The sequence below is a fragment of the Neomonachus schauinslandi genome, chromosome 2, assembly GCF_002201575.2.
Source record: "Neomonachus schauinslandi chromosome 2, ASM220157v2, whole genome shotgun sequence".
In the NCBI taxonomy this organism is placed as follows: Eukaryota; Metazoa; Chordata; class Mammalia; order Carnivora; family Phocidae; genus Neomonachus; species Neomonachus schauinslandi.
The window spans coordinates 134,168,078-134,190,913 of NC_058404.1; the positions used below are offsets into that span (position 1 = coordinate 134,168,078).

The following is a 22,836-nucleotide window of genomic DNA, read 5'->3' on the forward strand; positions in this document are numbered from 1 at the left end:
AGGAAGGAAGGAAGGAAGGAAGGAAGGAAAGAAGGAAAGAAATTGTAACCAAAAAATAAAAAATAAAAAAATTGTTTCAGGAAAAAAGATGTAGGATGAATTAATCAATTCTCCATACTGATACTACTTTTTGAACAACTGGTTTGCACTCAAATTACTATGATGCCCAAACAGATACAATTCAGTTATAACATGTTTTTTCTCATTCTAGTGATGTCCAATTCTATCCCAAGTCTTTCCTTTCCTCAAAGGAAGACTCTGCTCATTCATTTTGGCATCCAGATTGATACAGGTCTGTAGAAGTGGTCCCGAACTTACCTGCATGTTCTGTCTGCTGCTGATTAAGGAACCCAAAGACCAAATCTAACAGCCTCAAGATGCCACCTGCTAAGGCAGAAAGACTCCTTGTTTTACGAATTTCCATAATGGCCAGAGCATGTTTTTCTGTAATCATTAAGAAGTCAAAATACCAGGATCCAGTAAAGGTGACCTAGGAGCTCAGGGTAGGACTAGACCAAATTTTTTTCAGGGCCTCTTCTATTCATCTTTAATTCAAGGTATCATTTATTCATCTTCTTTCCTTTTTTCAAAGATCTTGGGATCATGCCACCCACTTCAGGACATCCCATCTGCTTGTTTCCTCTTCCATTTTCCCCTCAGCCCTAACCAAGTCTCCACAACAGTTCATCTGTGATGACATAAAATCCACAATTTTCTTTTCAATACTTTCACAACACTTCCACAAAAATCTTATTCTCATGATGCATTTTATGCCAACTGTACAGTTCAGGGAAGGCAAAAAGGGACTGAGGATGGTACAAGTGAGATGAATTAATCATTAAAGGGATGGGATGAGTGGTCTGCCATACAAAGAAATGTTTAAATATTTGGTAAGGGAATGCAGTTTGTATATAATCAAGGCATAATTCTTTAATCACTAAAACCATAATTCGTATGCAAGAAGAAGACGAGTACGTGTAGAAGTTACTTTTATCTCATTAATGAGGGAAATGCTAAATGGCAAAGGTAGTTCAATGAAGATATGAGAAATTAGGATTTATGTAGTCTGTGGGAAAAAAGAATACTGAAATAAGATCACCAAATTAAACCAAAACTTGCAAATGTCCTATCTTTGTGGTCATTTTTCTACCAGGCAGAAAAAAATGATACTTTATTAGTTTTATACAAGTTTACCGTGTTGTAAAATATCTAGCTCCTAATCAATTATGAATATTAAGTCAAACAAAGTTATGTTCCACAAAACAGTCAGATGACCCTTACGTGGGCTTTTTACAAAAGGCTCAGGTGTCATATTAAAAGGTTGCATAGTCATTTTTTTTGCCCTAATCCCACGTGTTGGCTAATATTCTGAATAGTATCTAAAGTTACTCACATATACAACTGTGTGCTCTGAATAGGCAGACCAAAGTCTTGACCAAGTAAACCCTTTAAGTTTGTAAGAAATACATTTAAGGTGAATAAAACCAAAGACTAGTTTATATAACAGTTTGCTATTTCTGGAGGGGATGGAAAATAAAGCCATTCCACTAAATTATTTAATGATAAATATAACCTAGTCTTAGAGAATTAGAATACTGGGCCAGGGTGTAGGAAATTGCTGCCAATTCAGATTCAATTTATTTAAAATCAAACACATCACTGTTTAGATTCAACCCCTCCCCAGGAGTAAATTTTTCTCTCAATTTTCCCATTTCTACTAATGGCAGCTCTATTTTCTCAAGCCTCCCGTTCTGAAACCCCTGACTGACCTTTTACTCCATACTTACATTATCATTGACAGTCACTTTCTACATCCTAAAAAATCTGCTTGCTCGATGTCTTACATCTAATTTCTACCAACCCTTCTCATTAACACCACTGTGATTAAAGTTTTCCTGAAGTAATCTTCGTGACTTTAGTCCCTACCTAAATTGATCTTTCAAGACTATAGGTTTAGAAAAGCCACTGATAAGCGCTCTCCAGTGGCTTTGCCTCACGTACAGTTTAAGCCTACTAACCTTTTCCTGACATTGATGGCCCTGGTTTTTCCACCTTTCACATTATACCTATTGTAAGGTCCTATGTTACCACTATTTTACTTGATTGGACCTCCGCCTTTTAGAATGCTGCCTGTTCTAAATTGTTCTCTTATTAAATAATACCATTTCCCCAAATATTTTTCATATCTGTCCTAGAAGACTTTCCGTATCTTCTCAAAGAATAAGATATTTCCTTCTTATGGGTCCTTCTAATCCCTATATTTAATTTATTTTTTTTATCTTTTTTTTATTATGTTATGTTAATCACCATACATTACATCATTAGTGTTTGGTGTAGTGTTCCATGATTCATTGTTTGCATATATCACCCAGTGCTCCATGCAGAATGTGCCCTCTTTAATACCCATCACCAGGCTAACCCATCCCCCCAACCCCCTCCCCTCTAGAACCCTCAGTTTGTTTCTCAGAGTCCATATATTTTACATAGTGTTTTATAACATCTTATTGATTGTAAATTCAATACAGAAGAAAGACTGTATGTATCCATCCTTGTGTACCATGCAGTGCCTAAGTGTTGTGCCTTGCATACAATAGTAGCTTGATAATTAATTTGAAAATTGCTGCTCAGGTCCTCCCTTATCATGTTCCTTGGTGCTATTCCAAAGATGGAATTCAAGACAGGATCATAGCTTTAATACAGTATGCCATTCAGTATGTTCTTATGCCAGGAAATATTTATTCACCCTATTAATTGCCATAAAGAGGCATGAGCCAAGTATCGAGTATATGCATTGCTGTTATTGGTTTGGCATTTGCTCATGCTTCAGATAAAGGTTTGCTTTCAGATGGTTATTTGGTTATTTATTTATTCTGGAAAATGCATATTCCTAAATTTTTCGTGGGCTTCTTTATTGTGTTAATGATTACCATGCCACTGAATATATGCCACAGAGGCCCTACGTACATGTGAGAAGGCCGAGCCATTTTTTTAACCATTTTAACTACCTGTAACAGTCATGAATTATCTTCCTTGTCCACATGCCCTAAGCTATAGTCGACTGGCTTAACCAATTTATAGTTAAAATGATGTGGATTCAATCTTCCACTACATGATTTTAAAGGAGAATATTCATGGCTTAATTTTGAGAAATCATATGTATACTATATATTATCATATTATATATGATATAATTATGTATGATGTGTTTGTATGCATCATGTAGAAGCATAAGACAGCCCTGTGCCGGGGCTGACTACTAGCTCATGAGAGCCGCTTGTCTATTATCTCTCCCAACTATGAGTTTACTGACCTTGTGTTAGTAGCTTGGAATCCACCAGGCAGGATTTAAGATGTGGAAATTAGCTGACTCTACAAATCAGGGAAATTTTTTCTCCCTGGAAAGCCAATTGTTGAATTTTTATGGGCATACCACTGTGTGTGTGTGTGCATGTGTGTGCACGTGTGCGTGTGCATGTGATATGTATATATGCCCTAGACTGTGCTGGGAAAAAAGTAATTACTAAGAGAACTTGACAAGTCAGCTTTTTGCATTCTCCATTGTATTCACCTTTTTTCATTACTGTTTGCATATCATATTTTATTTTATAAAGTGCTAGGATGAAGTAATATTACAACATAAACTCCCTTACTATTAAGTCATGGCAGTGCTGGGAACCTGACAGCAAGAGAATAAGTTAATGCAGTTTCTTAGTGACAAAATTATTCTAATACTCAAACTCATGTTTTATTGATACCTTTAAAATATAAATAGGAAGTTAAATGTGTATTTGCAGAACAATATATAGGCTTGAAATTTATCGATAGAATTGTTTTATATCACTAAAATAAATCTAAACTTCAGATATGTTTCTAAATAAATAATTGTACTCCCTTCTGCTATCTGATTTCACTTGCATAGTGATTTATTTTCAAGAATAGCATGGCTGCTTGCTTTCTGAATTGATTTGTAAAGACTGCTAAGCGAAAAGCTGTCCAAGTATAGAAATTAATTTTCTTCTAAAGCATTTGTTATAAAATATTAGAGCTAGAACAAATACAGGAGTTCATCTAATCCAAAATTTCTCAGTCTGTTCACCACCCCCATTCCACCCAAGAAGTAAGCCTCCCATAAGTAACAATGACTCACCAAAATAAAGATGCTTAGCATCAGGATAGAGATTTTTCTCTAAATGACAGATAAAATTTCCCAGGTGAGTTTAATATACAACACCCCCCACTACTACTACCACTCACCATATTCCACACACTTATGGCAGTGTGTCATTCCAAATTAGAGTCACTGATCTAGTCCATTAGTTACTATTTTTTATTTAAAAATCTCAGCCCCAAACAAGTTGAGACTCAAGATGATGCATAAAAAGAAGGGAATATATCTCAGTGATTTTTTTATTCTAGTATTTCTTCTAATTCTCTGTGTCCACTTTTTGTATGTGGATGGGTCAGGAAAATAATTTCCTTGTAAAAAGCAGAACATTTTGGGATACCTGGGTGGCTCAGTCGGTTAAGCATCTGCCTTCGGCTCAGGTCCTGATTCTGGGTACTGGGATCAAGTCCATAATCAGGCTTCTTTCTCAGCGGGGAGCCTGCTTCTCCCTCTGCCTGCCACTCCCCCTGCTTGTGCTCTTTCCTTCTCTCTCTCTCTGGCAAATAAATAAAATCTTTTTTTAAAAAGCAGAACATTTTCTCTGAAATAATGAATATCTTTTGGCTACATATGTATAGTTTTAGAAATTTTCATTAGCATAACTTCTTTTCATGAAACCTATTTTTTTTTTTTTTGGTCACATAGAGTTGAAAGTAGCTACTGTTCCTCATTTGCAACCCTATTACTATTTTCAGTTACTTTTAATAGCATTTTTAGCGACAAAAATTTTAATGCTTTATTGATGGCAAACTTTAAAAAATGCATTTCTCTACTGGTTTCTCTGAAAAAAATATAGAAGAAAGGGAAATTTATCACACTGCCAGGGTATCCTGGGTAGGTGGACATTATAATCAAATTCAAGTCAGTTCAATTCAATTTAAGGGATTTTTCACAAACTGTTTGGCAGTAAATTAACAATTTGAAGCCAAGGCCCATGTCTTGACTCTTCTATTTGTGTTTGGTTTTATGGTTTACAAAGTTATTTATTACCCACAAAAAAAGAGACCTGAAAGGATCATCCAATAAAGCCAGAAGTGGCTGCAGTCAAGAGGGTATTTATTATAGTGCAATAGAAGAAGTCATACAGAAGCAAAGTATTTTGTTTAATAGTGAGGGACTGGTTGATGTTTAACAACCATCTTTTTTTTAAAGGACTGATTAATGGCATTTACTAATTTCTGTGGTGTAATTATTCTTACTGTGACAAATTTCAATTTCTTACTGTGACCACTGCTGTGGACATCAGTGAAGGCAGAGTTGGAAAGAGATGCTGATGCTAATACTTGGCTCTCAGAAGCCACTGAATTCAGCTCTAGCACACTGCTAGACAGTAAACGTGATTGTTCCGTCACAGCACTATTCAGAGAGGACCCACTCTCATACAACATGCAGATGTAATGGGAATTTATAAGCGAAACAATAGAAGAAAAGACCTCTCTTAATGAATTTGTGCTATAAAAATTAGGAACAATAGTCTTTGAAACCATAGAAATACAGTTGATAAAGATTCTGAACTTTGAATAACTGAATACTAACTATAATTTGCATTCAGCATTGATACAATAAAGGGCAGGGCCATTCATTATAGAAGATAGCCAGCTGATGAACAAAGGGAGAAGAAAGACATCTATAACAAAATGATTTCCCTTAGCCAAAAATAGGTTAACACTTTCACTAATTTCATAGAAGGGAGAAATTTGCTTTCCCTCACAAAACCTATCTGGAGGAGTACAAACAAAAGAGACTCCGTGCTTTGTTAAATTGGGTACTTATCCTGTGCTGAACAGTAGAGATTGAGAAAGATAGGAGAAATGAAGAAGTATGATGAAAGAAGTAAAAAGAAGCAAGAGAAACAAACATGAGGTAATCATGTAGCAAAACTATGTGTAATAGTGAGAGGATTTATATGGAATAACACCTAGAATGTTTCACAAATATGTTGACAATATGCCGCTTATTAAAATAGGTGCAGTGGGAGTGGGTGTATTTTATAAGGATAATCTGCAGTATGATCCCTTCTATATGAAGAGTTTATTAAACACTAGTTTCAGTTTTGCTGCCTTCATTCAGTATAATTTATAGATGTATATTTGTTTTTCTGGGGAAATTTCCTCAATGTTCTTTGTGTCATTTCTTTGGCTGCCATTTTGTAGGTTTCTGTTTATTTGTAAAAATCAAATTGCATTCTTAAAAGGGAGCCTTATCTCAGCTAGGTTCTATTTCACCCTTATTTGAGTCAATACTCAACTTTTAACTGTGACAATCAGAACATGTCTACATAACCAGCTTCAGCCAGAAAAAGAGAAAAACCCTAGCTCAAGAAAAGATCAGGACTATTATGTAGAGATACTTTTAAATACTTATGTATTTATTAAGATTTGTATTATGCCAAACTTTATTTTAAAACTTTCAAACTGGTTATTTTGTCACAATTTAAATAAACCATGCTAATAAAAATCTTCCTTGTTAACGTGGGCAGTTGGATTAATTATAACACTCATCAGATGTATATGTCATCATTTGACCCATTTGGTCTCTGATCCATTGACACTGAGATTTCCTATTTATTCAATCAGTTGTATTTCTATATACTAGCAATGAACAAAAAACAATTCCATTTACAATAACATCAAAAAGAATAAAATACAAACAAATTTAACAAAAGAAGTGCAAACTTTCTACTCTGAAAACCACAAAACATTGTTGAAAGAAATTAAAGACCTAAATAATGAAAAGACATTCCATTCATTCACTGATTAGATTTAATATTGTTATGATGACAATACTCTCCAAATTGATCTACAGATTAAACACAATACCAAGCACAGTCACAGCTGCCTTTTTCTTTGCGGAAATCGACAGTCTGTTCTTAAAATTCTCATGGAAATACAGGGGATACAGAATAGCCAAAACAATCTTGAAAAAAAACCCCACAAAGTTGGAGGATTCACACTTCCTGATTTCAAAATTTACCACAAAGCTGCAATGCTCACAACAGTGTGGTATTCACTTGCACATATAGATCAGTGAAATAAAATTGAGAGTCCCGAAATAAACCCTTATGTTTATGGTCTATTGATTTGTAGCAAGGATTTCAAGACAACTCCATGGGCAAAGAATTGTCTTTTCAGTGAACGGTGCTAGGACAGTTAGATATCCACATGCAAAAGAATGAAGGTGGACTCCTACCTCATATAGTACATAAGAATGGATTCAAAATGGATTATAGACTTAAGTGTAAAAGCTAAAATTTTAAAACACTTATAGGAAAACGTAGGAGTAAATTTTCATAATCTTGGCTTAGGAAATGGTTTCTTAGATATGACACTAAAATCACAGTGGCAAAGGGAAAAAATGGGTAAATTCAACTTCAACAAGATTAAAAATACATGTGCTTCAAAAGACAACATCAAGAAAGTGAAAAGACAATCCATAGGATAGGAGGAAAACATTTGCAAATCTTATATAGTAAGAGACTTTTATCTTGAATACATAAAGAACGCTTACTATTCAATAATAAAAAGAAAATAACACAATTAAAAATGGACACAGGATCTGGATTGACATTTTCCAAAGAAGATATGGCCAACAAGCACATGAAAATACACCCAACACCATTAGCCATTAGGCAAATACAAATCAAACCACAATGAAATAGCATTTGACATACACTAGGATGGCTACAATAAAAAAGATAATGAGGAGAACTGGAGAGGATAAGAGAAAATTGGAGCCCTCATACAGTGCTGGTAGGAATGTAAACTGGTGTAGCCACTTTGAAAAACAGTTTATTAATTCCTCAAATGTTAAATATAGAACTACTCTATGATCTGTCAACTCCACTCTTTAGGTATTTACCCAAGTGAAATAAAAACTTGTACATGAAAGTTCAAAACAACATTATTCATAATAGCCAAAAGTAGGAACAGCCTAAATGTCTATCAAATGCCCATCAACTAATAAATAGGTAAACAAAAGTGATATACCTATCTAATGGAATATTATTCAGTAGTAAAAAGGAATAAAGTATTGCTACAGGCTACAGTATGAATGAACCTTGAAAACATTATGCTATGTGAAAGAAGCCAGTCACAAAAGATCATGTATGATTCCATTTATATAATATGTCCAGAAGAGGCAGCTTCATAGAACAGAAAGTGGGTTAGTCATTGCCTGTGGCTGATGAGTAAGTAAAAAATAGAATACTGTTGGGGTGATGAAAATATCACAAAATTGATTGTGATGATGGTTGCACAACTTTGTGAATATCCTAAAAAAGATTGAATTATACAAATTAAATTTGTGAATTACATCTCAATAAAGCTGTTACAAAAAGGTATATAGGCAATATTTCATATTTTAAGTCTAAATCTAAATGATGGTATCATAGTTTTAAAGTCATGCAGAAAAAGGGATATGTCATCCAGCAGATGAAGGGATATATGAACAAAGCCATCTCACTCTGTTAGCCCACAATTGTTTGAGTCTTTATTAGAGTTCTGTGTCTAGTTTTAATCTCCACCCTTTAATAAGGATGTGGAAAATTGAAGATTCTGAGCAGTCAATCATAGTGATGCTAAATTATTATTGACCAAAGTTTATGAAAACACATAAGGATGTTGGTATTGGTATAATTTAATTCAAATTGTGGTGGGGAGGACAGAGCTGCCAGGCACTTGGGCTATGTAAGGAAGTCAAAGGTTGTCTGCTAGTATATGAAGTTTACTAGTATATGTCAGGAGAAGAAATGAACTAGCTCTGCACACATACATTGTACATACATACAATTAAGTAAAGTTGGAATAAATTGAAGCCAGGGAACTTTACATTACACATTATTCTGATAATGAGACTATTTACAGGAAGGTGATAACAAAAAGCTTTAAAAGTCTGGAGACAGGGGTGCCTGGGTGGCTCAGTTGTTAAGCATCTGCCTTCGGCTTGGGTCATGATCCCGGGGTCCTGGGATGGAGCCCCGTGTCGGGCTCCCTGCTCTGCGGGAAGCCTGCTTCTCCTTCTCCCACTCCCCATGCTTGTGTTCCCTCTCTCGCTGTGTCTCTCTCTGTCAAATAAATAAACAAATAAAATCTTTAAAAAAAAAATTCTAGAGACATTTAAGATTAGGAGATATTCATACTTTTAAGTGTTTAAAGGACATGAAAAATGCATAAGCTTTTTTTGTATATAAAAATAACAGCATACAAAAGCATATATATTAAATGATCACAATTAGAAAAACTCCATAGCAAAAACACTAGCAAGAAATATACGCAAAGTTTAACAGTTATTATTTATTTGAGGATCAGTGCCTATTATCTTTTCTCGGTATTCTTTCACATTCCCCATAATTCACATAAATATGTTTATAATCAACAAATAAAATTTTAAAATACTTATGAAATACATATGATCTTTCTTAGCTTATGTGTATGGGTCCTCTCCACATATTGTCACATTTTAATCACGTTTTTTCCATAGAGAAGAGATGTCTACCCCACGAGGAAAGAGATTATTTTAACCTTTCCACTTCATAGATCTTTAATTTTTTTCTTTAAATTTGAGTAGAGTTGACACACAATGTTACATTAGTTTCAGGTGTACAAGAGTCCACTTCTCTGTACTTTATACTGTGTTCACCACAGTGTTGTTGCCCTTATGTCACCTTACATTATTACAGTATTACTGAGTATATTCCCTATGCTGTGCCTTTTATTCTTGTGACTTACTCATTTCATAACTAGAACCCTGTATCTCCCACTCTCCTTTACTCATTTTGCTCATCCTCCCACCCTTCTGCCCTCTGGCAAGCATCAGTTTGTTCTCTGTGTTTATAGGTCTGATTTTGCTTTTTGTTTGTTTGTTTATGTTCTTCTTTTTTTTTTTTTTTAGATTCCACATATGAGTGAAATCATATGGTATTTTTCTTTCTCAGTCTGCCTTATTTCACTTAGCATAATACCCTCTAGGGGTGCCTGGGTGGCTCAGTCATTAAGCGTCTGCCTTCGGCTCAGGTCATGATCCCAGGGTCCTGGGATCGAGCCCCGCATTGGGCTCCCTGCTCCGCGGGAAGCCTGCTTCTCCTCTCCCACTCCCCCTGCTTGTGTTCCCTCTCTCACTGTGTCTCTCTCTGTCACATAAATAAATAAAATCTTTAAAAAAAAATAATACCCTCTAAGTCCATCCATATTATTGCAAATGGCACAATCTCATCCTTTTTAATGGCTGTGTAATATTCCATTTAATATATTTTATATATATAAATACCATATCTTCCATACCATACCATATTTATAAATATATAATATATATACCTACTATATATTCTATATGCTATATATAATTTATATAAATACCTCATACTTCCATACCATACCATATATATATATAAATACTACTGTAAATAATATTGTAATAAACATAGGGGTGCATATATCTTTTCAAATTAGTGTTGTTTCCTTTGGGTAAATACCCAGTAATGGAATCATTGGATTATATGGTATTTCTATTTTTAATTTTTTGAGAAAACTCCATACTGTTTTCCACAGTGACTGTACCAATGTACATTTCCATCAACAGTATGTGAGGGTTCATTTTTCTCCACAATCTCATCAACACTTGTTCCTTCTTTTTTTTTTTTATGCTGGCCAATCTGACAAGTGTCAGGTCATATGTCTTTGTGGTTTTTATTTGCATTTCCCTGATGATGTGTGATATGGAGCATCTTTTCATGGGTCTGTTGGCCATCTGTATGTCTTCTTTGGAAAAATGTCTATTCAGGTCCTCTGCCCATATTTTTAATCAGATTGTTTGTTTTTTTCAGTGTTGAGTCATACAAATTCTTCATAGATTTTTTTCTGATTTATTAGGTCTTTGTGATAACGCTACTGTAACTTATTTTGGATTTGTTATTTTTCACCAGATGTAGCTTGCACACTATATTTGCTCAAATGAGATAACATTTTAGTGAAAATTCTTCATCTCTGATTTTATTAGATGATTTATACTACAAATATTTTTTAATAGCAAACTATTTCACAAAGCATGCATTTTACCACCTACATTGCTTAAGTATAAAGAATATATAAAGAGAAAAAGTAAACTGTTTCCAGGGTGTTATGGTTAATTATATTTTACAGTGCCTCTGACTTATCTGTCCTTTGTAGTTCTCAAAGATATTATAACTCAGCAAGTGTTAATGAGTGATTACCATAAGCAAGTTTCTTCTCAGAGTTTCAAAATCTTTATATTCCCACAGAGCAGATAAATATTTTTTTCAAATTAATTTAATAACTCAGAATTTTTGTTTGTAGATTGGCAGGTAAGCAAGCCTGCTAAAAATTAACACACAATCAAAAAGTGTGCTCTAGCGTGGAGCCTACTTTAAAAAAAAAGTGCTCTGGCTTCTTCTATTATTATTATTATTTGGTATTTGGTCTGTGGTAACTTTCACTGAAAGTCCTACTTAGCTTTTCTGTATGGATTTTAAGTTCGATATCACATTAATGACTATAATAATATTTATTTAACATGCGTTCATTTCTCAAGAGCTGTAGTCTCCAAGTAATTCTGATTTCTGCTCAGCCCTTATTTTTGGAATAGGACCCTTACATGTGTTTTAAAAAGCCCTGCATTAAAAACATCCAGGTTCAGATCATTACATTAAAAGTTCTTGCTCATCTTCCTACTCAATAGGATTGTGGTCTTCAACCTTTGACTACACAGTGTCTAAGAGCTTTTAAAAAATGCAAATGCCTTGGCCTCACACAGGCCAATTATATGACAATATTGGAGGTGGGAAGGGTGACTGGGGTTTTTAGTGGCATATTTTTGTTTGTTTGCTTTTGTTTTCTTTTAAGAGCCTTACAGATGGTTTCCAAGGTAGAATAACTTGTGACTAGGGACTCTGCGTTGTTATGTTTCGATTTTCACCATCTAACATAGTGCCCTGGAGTAATTGTTCTAAGAAGGCTTGTTGAATGAATGATGTACTAAACATCGCCTCCTGTATTTGCCCATGCCCGCATCCTGAGCGACATGAAGTTGAGTCGAGTTCCAGATTTAGTCATGTTGGTCTTCATTTTCTTAGCACAGGTGCAGCAGTGAACAGCAGTGAGAGTCTCCCTCCATCTTCGTCCGTCAATGACATCTCTTCCATGTCCACTGACCAGACCCTGGCATCCGACACTGACAGCAGCCTGGAAGCCTCAGCAGGACCCCTGGGTTGTTGCAGGTGACTAGCCGCCTGCCTGCGAAACCCAGCGTTCTTCAGGAGATGATGTGATGGAACACACACACACACACACACACACACGCAGACACGAACGCACACACACATACGCAGACACGCAACTCTAAGAAAATGGCAAGGGAGAGAATCCGAGCCTAAAATTGAAACCAATCTTTCAGCCTGCTTCTTCTCCAGAGTTCTGTATTGCAGCTAAGCTAAATGTATATTTAACTTCTAGTTGCTCTTGCTTTGGTCTTCCTCCAACGATGCTTACTACAGAAAGCAACTCAAACACAATTAGAAAAGCCTTTTCCATAAAGTGTAATTTTAATGGCTTCAAAACCAGCAACCTGTAACTGCCCTTTCAAATGGCATGACAAGGTGTGCAGTGGCCCCATCCAGCATGTGTGTGTCTCTATCTTGCATCTACCTGCTCCTTTTGGCCTAGTCAGATGGATGTAGATACAGATCCGCATGTGTCTGTATTCATACAGCACTACTTACTTAGAGACACTACTGTCAGTGTCCTCAGGGCTCTACCAAGACATCATGCCCTGGGGTACCACATGGTCCATTTCATGTGATCTATTACTCTGACATAAACCCATCTGTAATATATTGCCAGTATATAAGCTATTTAGTTTGTTAATTATTAAGCTGTATGTCTTATAAGAAAACATGTAAAGGGGGAAAAAAGGGGGGGAAGTGAGCTCTCTCGGACCCTTGAAGATGTAGCTTCCAAATTTGAACTGATTAAATGGCACCTGTATACCGATTTGTAGAAAGAACATATGTGATGCTTATGTACAGTGTGGGGGCGGGAGGGGGTGACAGTTTCCAGGTACTAAATGGTTTGGCCTTTAGAAGGAAGATGGGAGGAAGAGCTGACGGTCTTTTCTTTGACAGCAAGCAGGTAGGAGAGACTCGAGTGTAGCACTGCAGTGCGGAGGAAGAACCCAAGGAGAATATTACCCAGATACTAGGAGACACCGACATCCATATTTTAGAGAGTAGACTCCATTTGTCATTTACAAATTATGTGTCACAACTGGAAAGGGCGTGGCACGTGGTGAGGCAGGGTTCCCGCGTCCATATCGGATGGTAAAAATCCCTCCCTGGAACAGAGTGGAATTGCCTCCAGATGATGTCCTTAATAGGAAGTGAGCCTACATAGACTATTTTCAGATTGTGGGTTGTGTTTTCCATAAGTGTCCCACTTCCCAGGTTTATACCCTGCACGGTTTTAAGAAAGAATTACTTTCTTCTTCTGGAATAAAAAATATATATATATTAATTTCTTAAAAATAAACAAACCCAAAACACGGGGTGATCCTCAGGTCAGCATTGGAAAACATTTCCACAGACATAACTATTCCTCAGGGGTTTCCCTGACTCCTTACTATGGCTGATGTTTCATGTTTATTTATTTTCATAAATTCAAACAATTCAAGAAGGGCTGATAATCTGAGTTTTGTACTGCAGTTGATGTGACAGCAATAACTCTCCCCATAAGTTACTGCTGCTAAATAGCTTTAGCAATATGAGTTTGTCTTAAAAGCCATGAAGCATTTTGTGTCAATGTTTAGCAAAATCACCTGAATTTAGCTCAAGTCAAATGAAAGTGCTCTCTTGAGCACTTGCGAAGGCACTGTGAAACATCTTGGTTATATACAAGGCACTCCCAGGGTGACTTCTCAGCAATAACAGGTACCAGGTGGAGGCTTCCCTTCTTATTCACTTTGGTGAAGTGCCCATCACAGCTATTTGCACTCTGACCGTTTTGGTGCTCGCCTATGTGGTGGTACTTCACCTGAAGAAGAAGTGAAACGCACGAAACGGATGGTTGATGAGTGGGATATGACTGGCAAATGGAATCCCTTCAAAAATAGAGCAAACAAGAATGCCGTGCTCTGACAACTGCCTTAAATACAACAATATGGAAGCTTTGTCTCTTTCAAGCAATAGAGCCAACCCCCACCATCACCATGTGCGCAATGCTGCCATTTATGAGACTGCTTCACAGAGGTCATTTGTTTAAAATGGGGAGAAAACAACACAGTGGCCTGTGCAGCTTGTCCCCCGGAATGAAGTGGCCCAGCTTCTTTCTCTTGCTACCATTTTTTGGGTTACTATCGCAGACGACCTGATTTTTAAAATACCTCTGCATTCACATGGGCTCTCTCAGTTCTCTTTCTGTCACACTTCCCGCCCCCCACTTAAAAAAAAAACTTCTCTGTACCCCTTATCTGTATTTTTCTCTTGCTGTACCTGTGTCCTTTCTATGCCTTTCTTGAACGTGCGCTTAAGTGCAGGGAACAGGCAGCTGTTTGAAAGAAAGTCGCGAGGGTAATTTCATCAGCCACAAAATGACATCAAAAGCCAGAAGGAAGTCTCCAGCCAGCATCCTAGAAGTGCTTGACAGTTAGACTGTCTTCCATGTGTGTAGAAGCGGTGATTTCTTTTCCCTCAGATTAAACCAAGCAAGAACCAGGCAATGCTCCCCTACTATTACTACCTTCCCCAAACTCTGCTAGTCTGATCTCTCCTGTTGAATGGCTCTGGGGAGCTGGTTACCTTTAGCCAGATCCCCCTTATGGACAAGAAAAAATGGAATAAATCCCTCAGATTGAAATCTCATGTACAAATAAAGCAAAGAGTTTGGCTTCTTGCCTGCTTATAGGATGAATTTTACTAGGTTATCAAAGCCAATAGGTAATAAGACAACAAAGAGGATCATCATTTCAAAAGCTCACCAGTCCTTCACCATCTTGGGTCCACTTTATTATAATATCTTCAGGAGGTGATTCTGTTATTATCAAATTCTTAGAATGTATTAGGTTCTGCAGTGAGTCTTTTCTTGAAAAGACAAGTATTTCCTATATAGTCACCTGTTAATTCCAAAGGACTTTCTTGCTTTTCAGACTTGGAAGTGTCAAGTCACCTGGAACTATATTCCTGGAAGAAGGAAGGTCCTGCCTGTGGTTGGGATTCGTTTAGGAATGTGAGGTTGGCAGTCTGAGAGGCCTAACCTTTGCTTACTTCTATAGGGCTGATGGTTTTGCAGTGATCCTTAATGAAATGTTTTGTAGTATTTTGTAGGAAAGATGGCTCTGTGCCCACATGCAGGAGGAATTAAACTGTTGGGAGAGCTTGACAAAACCACCACCACTTTGACATACTGATTTATTTTTCGGTCAGTGTGTTCATTTTTAAACAGAGATACATTGGCCTTACAACCAAATTTCTTCTTGTGGAATAAGAACCCCTAACAATCTTGCACATCTTCAAGAATCTGATGACTGAGCTTTGTAGGAATGTATACTTGAGGTGGACCCGGTCCTGGCCAATTCCCTCCAAGTGGAGCAAGCTGTTTAATTGAAGACCGAGGCAATAGTTTTTGTTCAATCTGTTACCATGATCAGAAAATATTACTTAAGGATACTGATAGCAGCTGACTGGTAAATCATAAAATAGGTCCCGACAAAGGGAATAAGTGGAATAGATGAGATGAGAATCCATCAATCCTTTTATGACCTGCCAGGGGAAAATTAGCAAAACTGACTTTTAAATTTCAAATAGTCATTGCAAAATCTAAATTCTACAAAGCCTACTTCTATTTAATTCTCTTAACGTATGACAATCGAAATCTTAAAAACGTTATGCTCTATAAAGAATGTTGTCACCCAGCTTTACTGAAAAATTGATCTTCTATAGCTCAGAGAAAGGAATAATACTGTCCCAGCAATCTTTGATCCCGATCACTTTGGGTCTTAAGAGGGACCCCACTCCCCACCCACAAGCTCCCCACCAACATTTTAATTGTGAGTCCTACATTTTCTACAGATGAAATTAAACCAAGCAGGGATACTCCTTTCTGTAAAAACAACAAACAAGTTACAATGTAAATAATTATATTAGTCATTTTCCATGTGACTAAAATATAAGATTTTGTTATTTGTTTTGGCAGAACTTAGACAGTTCTTTCTTTGTCTGAAATGGTTCGCTCTGACCCATTTCCTTGGTCAGTCAAGCTGAAATGGAAGGCCTCTGTTTGTATGTGGACTCCTGTATATCTAACTTTTGATTATGTGGGACCAATGGCCAGTATATTCTAATGAAAACAAATCTCCCAACCCTTGTCTAGCATTAAACTGTTCACCTTGCCATGTTTATCTTGCAACAAGACCTAACTTGCACATGCCTGTTACTCTGCATGATTGGACTCAAAAGACTATTACCAATGATAAGAATTGTCCTGTGTCAGTGTTTATAAAATGGACTTAAAGCACACCCACATTCATATACACTTCACCCTTATAGTTCTAGGTCAACCCTGGAAGGCAAAACCATGCATGTCCAGTTTCTTTGCAAGGTCTTAGTGGTGAGAACTGAAAGTCAGCCTGATGGATCAAATGCAATCTCAGTGATGTTTAATAAGGATTTGAAATTATTGAAATCATATCTGTGTTCCTTCTCACTCTCTTTTTTCATTTCTGTTTTCTCCCTTTATTTTCAAAATGTCGGTGGAACAAGAGGGTGAGTGGGGGAGACCTTTGGCTTTTTTAGACTCTTTGTAGGTGGATGCTGACTCAATACATTGTGATTTCTGTTTCTTATGAATTATTAAAAACCAGAGCAAATCTGCTTCCCTTAACATAAAACCAAATCCAAATCCAGACTCTGTTGGAGTTTGCCTGTTGACAATGGTTATTGTGCTGCTCGTTGTCTTGGGTTTCATGTCCTGATAGGAGCTCTGAAGCATCTCACATGATTTCATGGTGTGGTCTGATTATGCCAGGGAATAAATAAGAAATGAGGAATGACCTACCTTCTCACTATGGGTAAAGACTGTGTGATATGTACGTGGCCATAAGGCTGTGTTTTCATTTGGGACCGGTTTCACCTAAAAATGACCTTCATTTCTCTCTGCAGATATTAGTTGTGTATCTGCAATTTGGTAAGTTTCTTTTAAGGTATAAAATCAATGAAGGGAAGGAAATCATTTTCTGTGAGGATTAGATGAGTAGAACAGGGTTAAATATCCTTAGGTTAATTTATCAGTATTTCTTTTTCTTATATTACATTATTTTATTATTATGTTCAGTTAGCCAACATATAGTACATCATTAGTTTTTGATGTCGTGTTCAACAATTCATTAGCTTCGTATAACCCAGTGCTCATCACAACCTGTGCCCTCCTTAATATCAGAATTCCTAATCAGTTTAATTATTACCCAAGAGAGAAGGTAAGCAGGTTTTTTGTCCATATGGTAGGCAACCTTAATATCTTGAACTCCCTGGTGAATTAAAAAAAACATTAAGATTTTGTGGCTTGATAACGAAGTCACTGAATCTATGTTAATTTAGCTGGAAGTATCTGAAAATGTCAAGGAATGGCCTTTCTGTTTCTGTAAATAAAACATTTTATTTAACCAATTCCCTATTAGAAAACCTGGATGATAAATGTGTTTATTCTTTTGAGTTAGCACAAATTATCCTTTTATTTAGAAGAAAAATAGAAGCCAAGTGCCTTTTGCATCTCTAGCATAGCTTCTATTCCATTTTTAAGCCACAACTCTTTACTCTTTTAATAAAGTAAGTTTTAAAATGGCCACATATGGGTACCTGAAAATACCTCCAATATTAAGAAGGGAAATTGCATTCCACTAGATTGCTCTTGGATAGAAAGGGTCAGAAGGAGATATTGGTGCATTGTAGGTACCATAAAAGGTTACCAAATATTTGGGTAATTTGACTTACTTTTGCACTGAGGAGAAGAAAGGAGTCCTGAGAATTACCTTTCCTGCAGCTACTTATGTAAGGACCAACCTAGAAGGATGGTTCTGTTTGCTCAGTAACTGCACTGGGTTTTGCCCAAGGTAGAAGTTTTTGATATTATCGGTTCATCAGAATGCTATTCATACTTGCAGCGTGCTTCCCCCCCAAGGGTTTTGAAAGGCATGCCCGGAACACATTTACAAGTAGTGACGCACACTGAACATCCCACTGTTTCAGATCACTTCCTGTCAGGGGCCACTGCACGGGGCACGTTCTCTCTCTCAGCTCCAGACCGAATTCCATCTGCTCAACCTTTTACAGAAGTGTGTTCTGTTTTAGTTACTGAAAACAAGCTGTGGAAATGGACATTTCTTGAACGCATGAAATGTGATGACATATAACACAAACGAGTCAAACGCTCGGTTGGAATTTCCTGCCCTTTCTATGTCACGTATTTCTTGCTTTAAAGACATGCTTCTCCTGCAATTTCAGAGGATCCACTTTCACTCCATGGAGTGGGTGACTTCACCTCCTTGTCACCGAACTTCTGGTCCTGTCCTTCTCTCCACCCCCCCACCCCCCCACATCTTGTCTGGAATCTTTCTGTTTACCCAACAGTCTAGATTGTTTGCAACTCAAAAGCAGGTGCAAAATGTGATTCATCTTAAAAAACATTCCACACTCTGACTAGGAAATTGTCTCACTCGTAGTTTGCCTGCTATCAATGCTTTTCCATTCACATTGGTGAAAATATTGTCTATGAGAAATTTACACAAAATCGATTTTTAGGACCCAAATAATATTTTATACGGACTAGGGCAACTAGTAATATTAAAGTATTTCTTTTATAAAAGCAACTCTTTGAAAAGCAATTGCTCCTTCCTTAATGTTAATACATTACACACTTGGATTAGGTGCAAATTAAGCTCTAAGAAAACAGCTCTGAATTTCCACTTTGATTTCTGAGCTACATTTTAAAGTCGTACCTTCATTCACTCCAAAAACATTTATGGGACATCTGTCTATGTGTCCTAGGTAGGAGACAAATACGGCATAGTCTTTATCCTCAAAACTTCAGAGTAAATACATCTTTCAGTGTAAAAATCAGTGGCTAAAGCACAATATTTCTATCTCATTTGTTTACTTTCTTTTAAAATAACAATGTGTTCAGATTAGTGGTGTGACCTGAATGAGTCCATTTTTATTACTCCCTTAAAGCAATGAAATAAGAAATCTGCTTCTTTCAATGTTATCATTTTGTCGAAATGACTCAGCACAAGAGAATTTTGGATATTTTCCATGACATTATAGGAGATCAAACCATTTTTACATTTATTAAAAAAATAGCATGGAGATAAAAAATACAAGTAGATCTGCATTAAGTCAGTGGGGAAATATGTGTATCTGCACTCTTGTTCCTTTAATTAAAAGGTAGACTGCTATCTTTTGGTATGTTTTAAACAAATGTCAGTCTCCGGATAAAGGGAGAAATGTGATGACACCCTGAGACCTTATCAACGACTTATGGTATCGGTATCCTGAAAAGAATAGATAAAAGTTTCTGAGGCCAAAAAACAAAACAAAACAAACAAACCAAAAACCAAAAACAACATGATGTTTCTTTTCTGCATTACATGACGTTTATTTTGATACAGTTTCCTCTGAGAGCGAGTAAGCTCAGAGGCTGGGCTCGAGGCTCATATTTCTGGCACCAAAATCTCTAATCAGCAAATGACATCACAATGTATACTGGAGTCTCTCTGTAGTGATACTCTCATAGGAAGCCAAATCTCTGAAATTTGTGCAGTCTGTGGGTAATGAGTGGAGCCCTGCAATGACTTAAGACAGAATTTAGTTATTTTTTATTAAAAATTCCAACTCAGAACATCCCTGGATATCTGAACCAGAAATTGGACATTGAGCTCTGAGCATTCACACTCACCGGTTCACGTCACAAATATTGACTGAGCACTTCAATTACTCAAGGACTGTTCTTGGCACACACAGTTGTGATGAATTCAGGCAATCTTCTTGCCTTTATTTAGTCTATATTCTAATGGGGGAATAAGGTAGTGGAAAGCGTTAAGAAACGAAACAAAGTAGGTTAAAAAGATAAGGCTTGATAAGGGATCTATTTAGATGAGGGAGTCAGGGAGGGCCTCTCAAAAAATATGATATTTGAGCAGAGACCCAAATAAAGTAAGAGAGTGAGCCGTATTCGTATTTGAGGCAAAAGCAAGTACAAGCGCCCTGGGGTAAGAACCTATATATATATATATATATATACACCCTATATATATATGTAAGAGCCCTGGAGTGAGAGCCTGTGTTTGTGTGTGTGTGTGTGTGTGTGTGTGTATGGCATGACCAAAAGCCTTGTGTGGGTGAAGCAAAATGGACAAGAGAAAGTGTGATAGTAAGTGAAATTGAAGAGTTAGGCAGGGGTCAGAGCATGGCAAGATCTTGGGATTTTATTCTAAATATAGGAAGATGATGGATAGATTTGAGCAGGGAAATGATATAATCTAAATTTTCTTTTTAAAAGGATCTCTCTGGCTGCTGAGTAGAGAGAGGCGGTTGAGAAGAAAGATAAGAATGGGGACAAAGAGGCTCTTGTAAGATATAACGGTAGCACAGAAAGATACCATGGGGCTTGGACTAGGGAGTGGAGGGGCTGGGAAGGGGTGGATAGAGGACAAAACTAAGATGTATTGTGAAGGCAAAGTTGACAACATTTGCTGATGGATTGATATGTGATATGAAAGAAGGAGATCGGGATAATTCCAGAATTTTTAAAAATCTAAACCATCAAGTAAGTAATGGTGTGCTTGACCGAAGTGGTAAACAATGGGTTAGGAGCACATTTGGGAAGAAAATCATACTTTTTTTGGAAATGTTAGTTGGAGATATTTATTAGATACCCTAGTGAAGTAGCAGGAGTGTCTACGAGGCTGGACTAAGGGAAGAAGTTGAGCTGAAACATAAATCTGTGCATAATCAGCTTATAAGTGTTACTTATTTTTTTTTTAATTTTATTTATCTGACAGAGAGAGAGAGAGTGAGAGCAGGAACACAAGCAGGGGGAGTGGGAGAGGGAGAAGCAGGCTTCCCGCCGAGCAGGGAGCCCGATGTGGGGCTTGATCCCAGGACCCTGGGATCATGACCTGAGCCGAAGGCAGACAACCAACTGAGCCACCCAGGTGCCCCGTAAGTGTTATTTATAACCATGAGACTATAGATCACCAAGAAACTGAGGGTAGATAAAGAAGAGAAGTCCAAAGATGGAGGCCCCTCTTGTTCCAACATATAGAAGTTAACAAACATTTGAGTATCCTGAGGAATGTCCAGTGAGGCAAAAACCAGGAAAGTGTGCTATCCTGGAAGCCAAGTAAAGGTGTTTTAAAAATGAGGGGTTGGGCACCTGGGACAATGCTGCTGAGTGGCTGAAGAAGATGGGGACTGAAGACTCACAACTGGACTTGATTTTTATGAAGGTCATTGCTGACCTTTATTAGAGCATGTTCTCTGCAGTATTGAGCAAGAAAGCATGACTCTAGTGAGTTCAAGAGAACATGGGAAGTGAGGAATTAGAAATAGAGAAAATTCAAGAATTTTTTTCTGGAAAGTGGAAATTAGACATAAATATGACATGAGAGAATTTTAAGAAAGCTATTATAGCGTGGGTTTATGTTGATAGGACTAATATGTAAAGAGCAAAATTCATAATATAAGAGAGAAAGAATATTTATTTGAAGCAGTAATGTGCTTGAAAAGGCCAGAGGGATGTGTACGTCTGTATGGGAGGGGCACTTGGCTTGGTTAGAGCAGGTGGCACAGTCATTGTAGCAGGAGGTATGGTCTTATGTACAGATTGCCTGTAGACAGTTGGGTGGATATGATGATGGAACATAAGGACATACTCTTCTGGTATTGTTTTCTCATTAAAAACAGGTTATCAGTAAGTTAGGTTATATAAGTAATGTTACTAGCTGAGAATGTGAAGGGAAAGAGCTTATGGAGGTTTGAGAAGTGTGACATTGACCTTGAAAAGTATGAAGTTAAGTTACTAGACAGTGATGAGAGCCATGTGAACCATATTTATATAGCTATAAGTGGGACAAGTCAACATGGTGGCCTTTTGCTCTCCAGCCATATTTAGTTTCTCAGGTGCAGGTTAGGAATAAGGAGGAATTGGGTTAGCCAGGGTTGAGCTGGGTGTTTTTCCTTACCTGATGAGTACAGTGGTGGAAGAGAATATGTAGGGATTTGGGAATAAGGAAAAGAATAATTATGGTGAGGAACCACTGAAGCTGAGCTGGTCAGGGAGGGAAGCAATAACCTGAGGGGATGATAGCCATTAGCAAAGTCAATGGCTTGTCGCCTCTTTGGGAGCTAAAATAATTGGTCATGTGACATGTACTTCTATGGAGTTATTAGGGGAGTGGGAGGATCTCAGTTCTGGAAGTAGCATCAAAGAGCAAAGCAAGACCTACCCCTCCCCTTCAGGCTAATGACATGCAGATTGTGGGAAGGGAAAATGGCCATCCTTGGGAGGGCTGCAAGAAGCAGTAACCATATTTCAGAAAAGATTTAGGGGAGGATGATGGCAGCTGGAAGGTTCTAGAACGTATAATGGAAAGTAGAGAGGGAATATAGGAGTAGAGAG

At 37.2% G+C, this 22,836-nt stretch overlaps 1 protein-coding gene across 3 annotated transcripts in view; it reads left to right on the plus strand.

Moving 5' to 3' along the window:
- The window catches only part of MAPK10 (mitogen-activated protein kinase 10), a 324,165-nt gene extending 310,996 nt beyond the window's left edge, over positions 1-13,169 (plus strand). For 2 of the 3 annotated variants that reach the window (XM_044912680.1, XM_044912682.1), the window contains one exon: positions 12,257-12,399. In XM_044912680.1, coding sequence (XP_044768615.1) covers positions 12,257-12,399 — 143 coding nt within the window. Of the gene's footprint in view, positions 1-12,256 lie in introns of all 3 variants that reach the window. The other variant, XM_044912681.1, reaches the window with a different exon arrangement.
- The last annotated feature ends 9,667 nt before the right edge of the window (positions 13,170-22,836 follow it).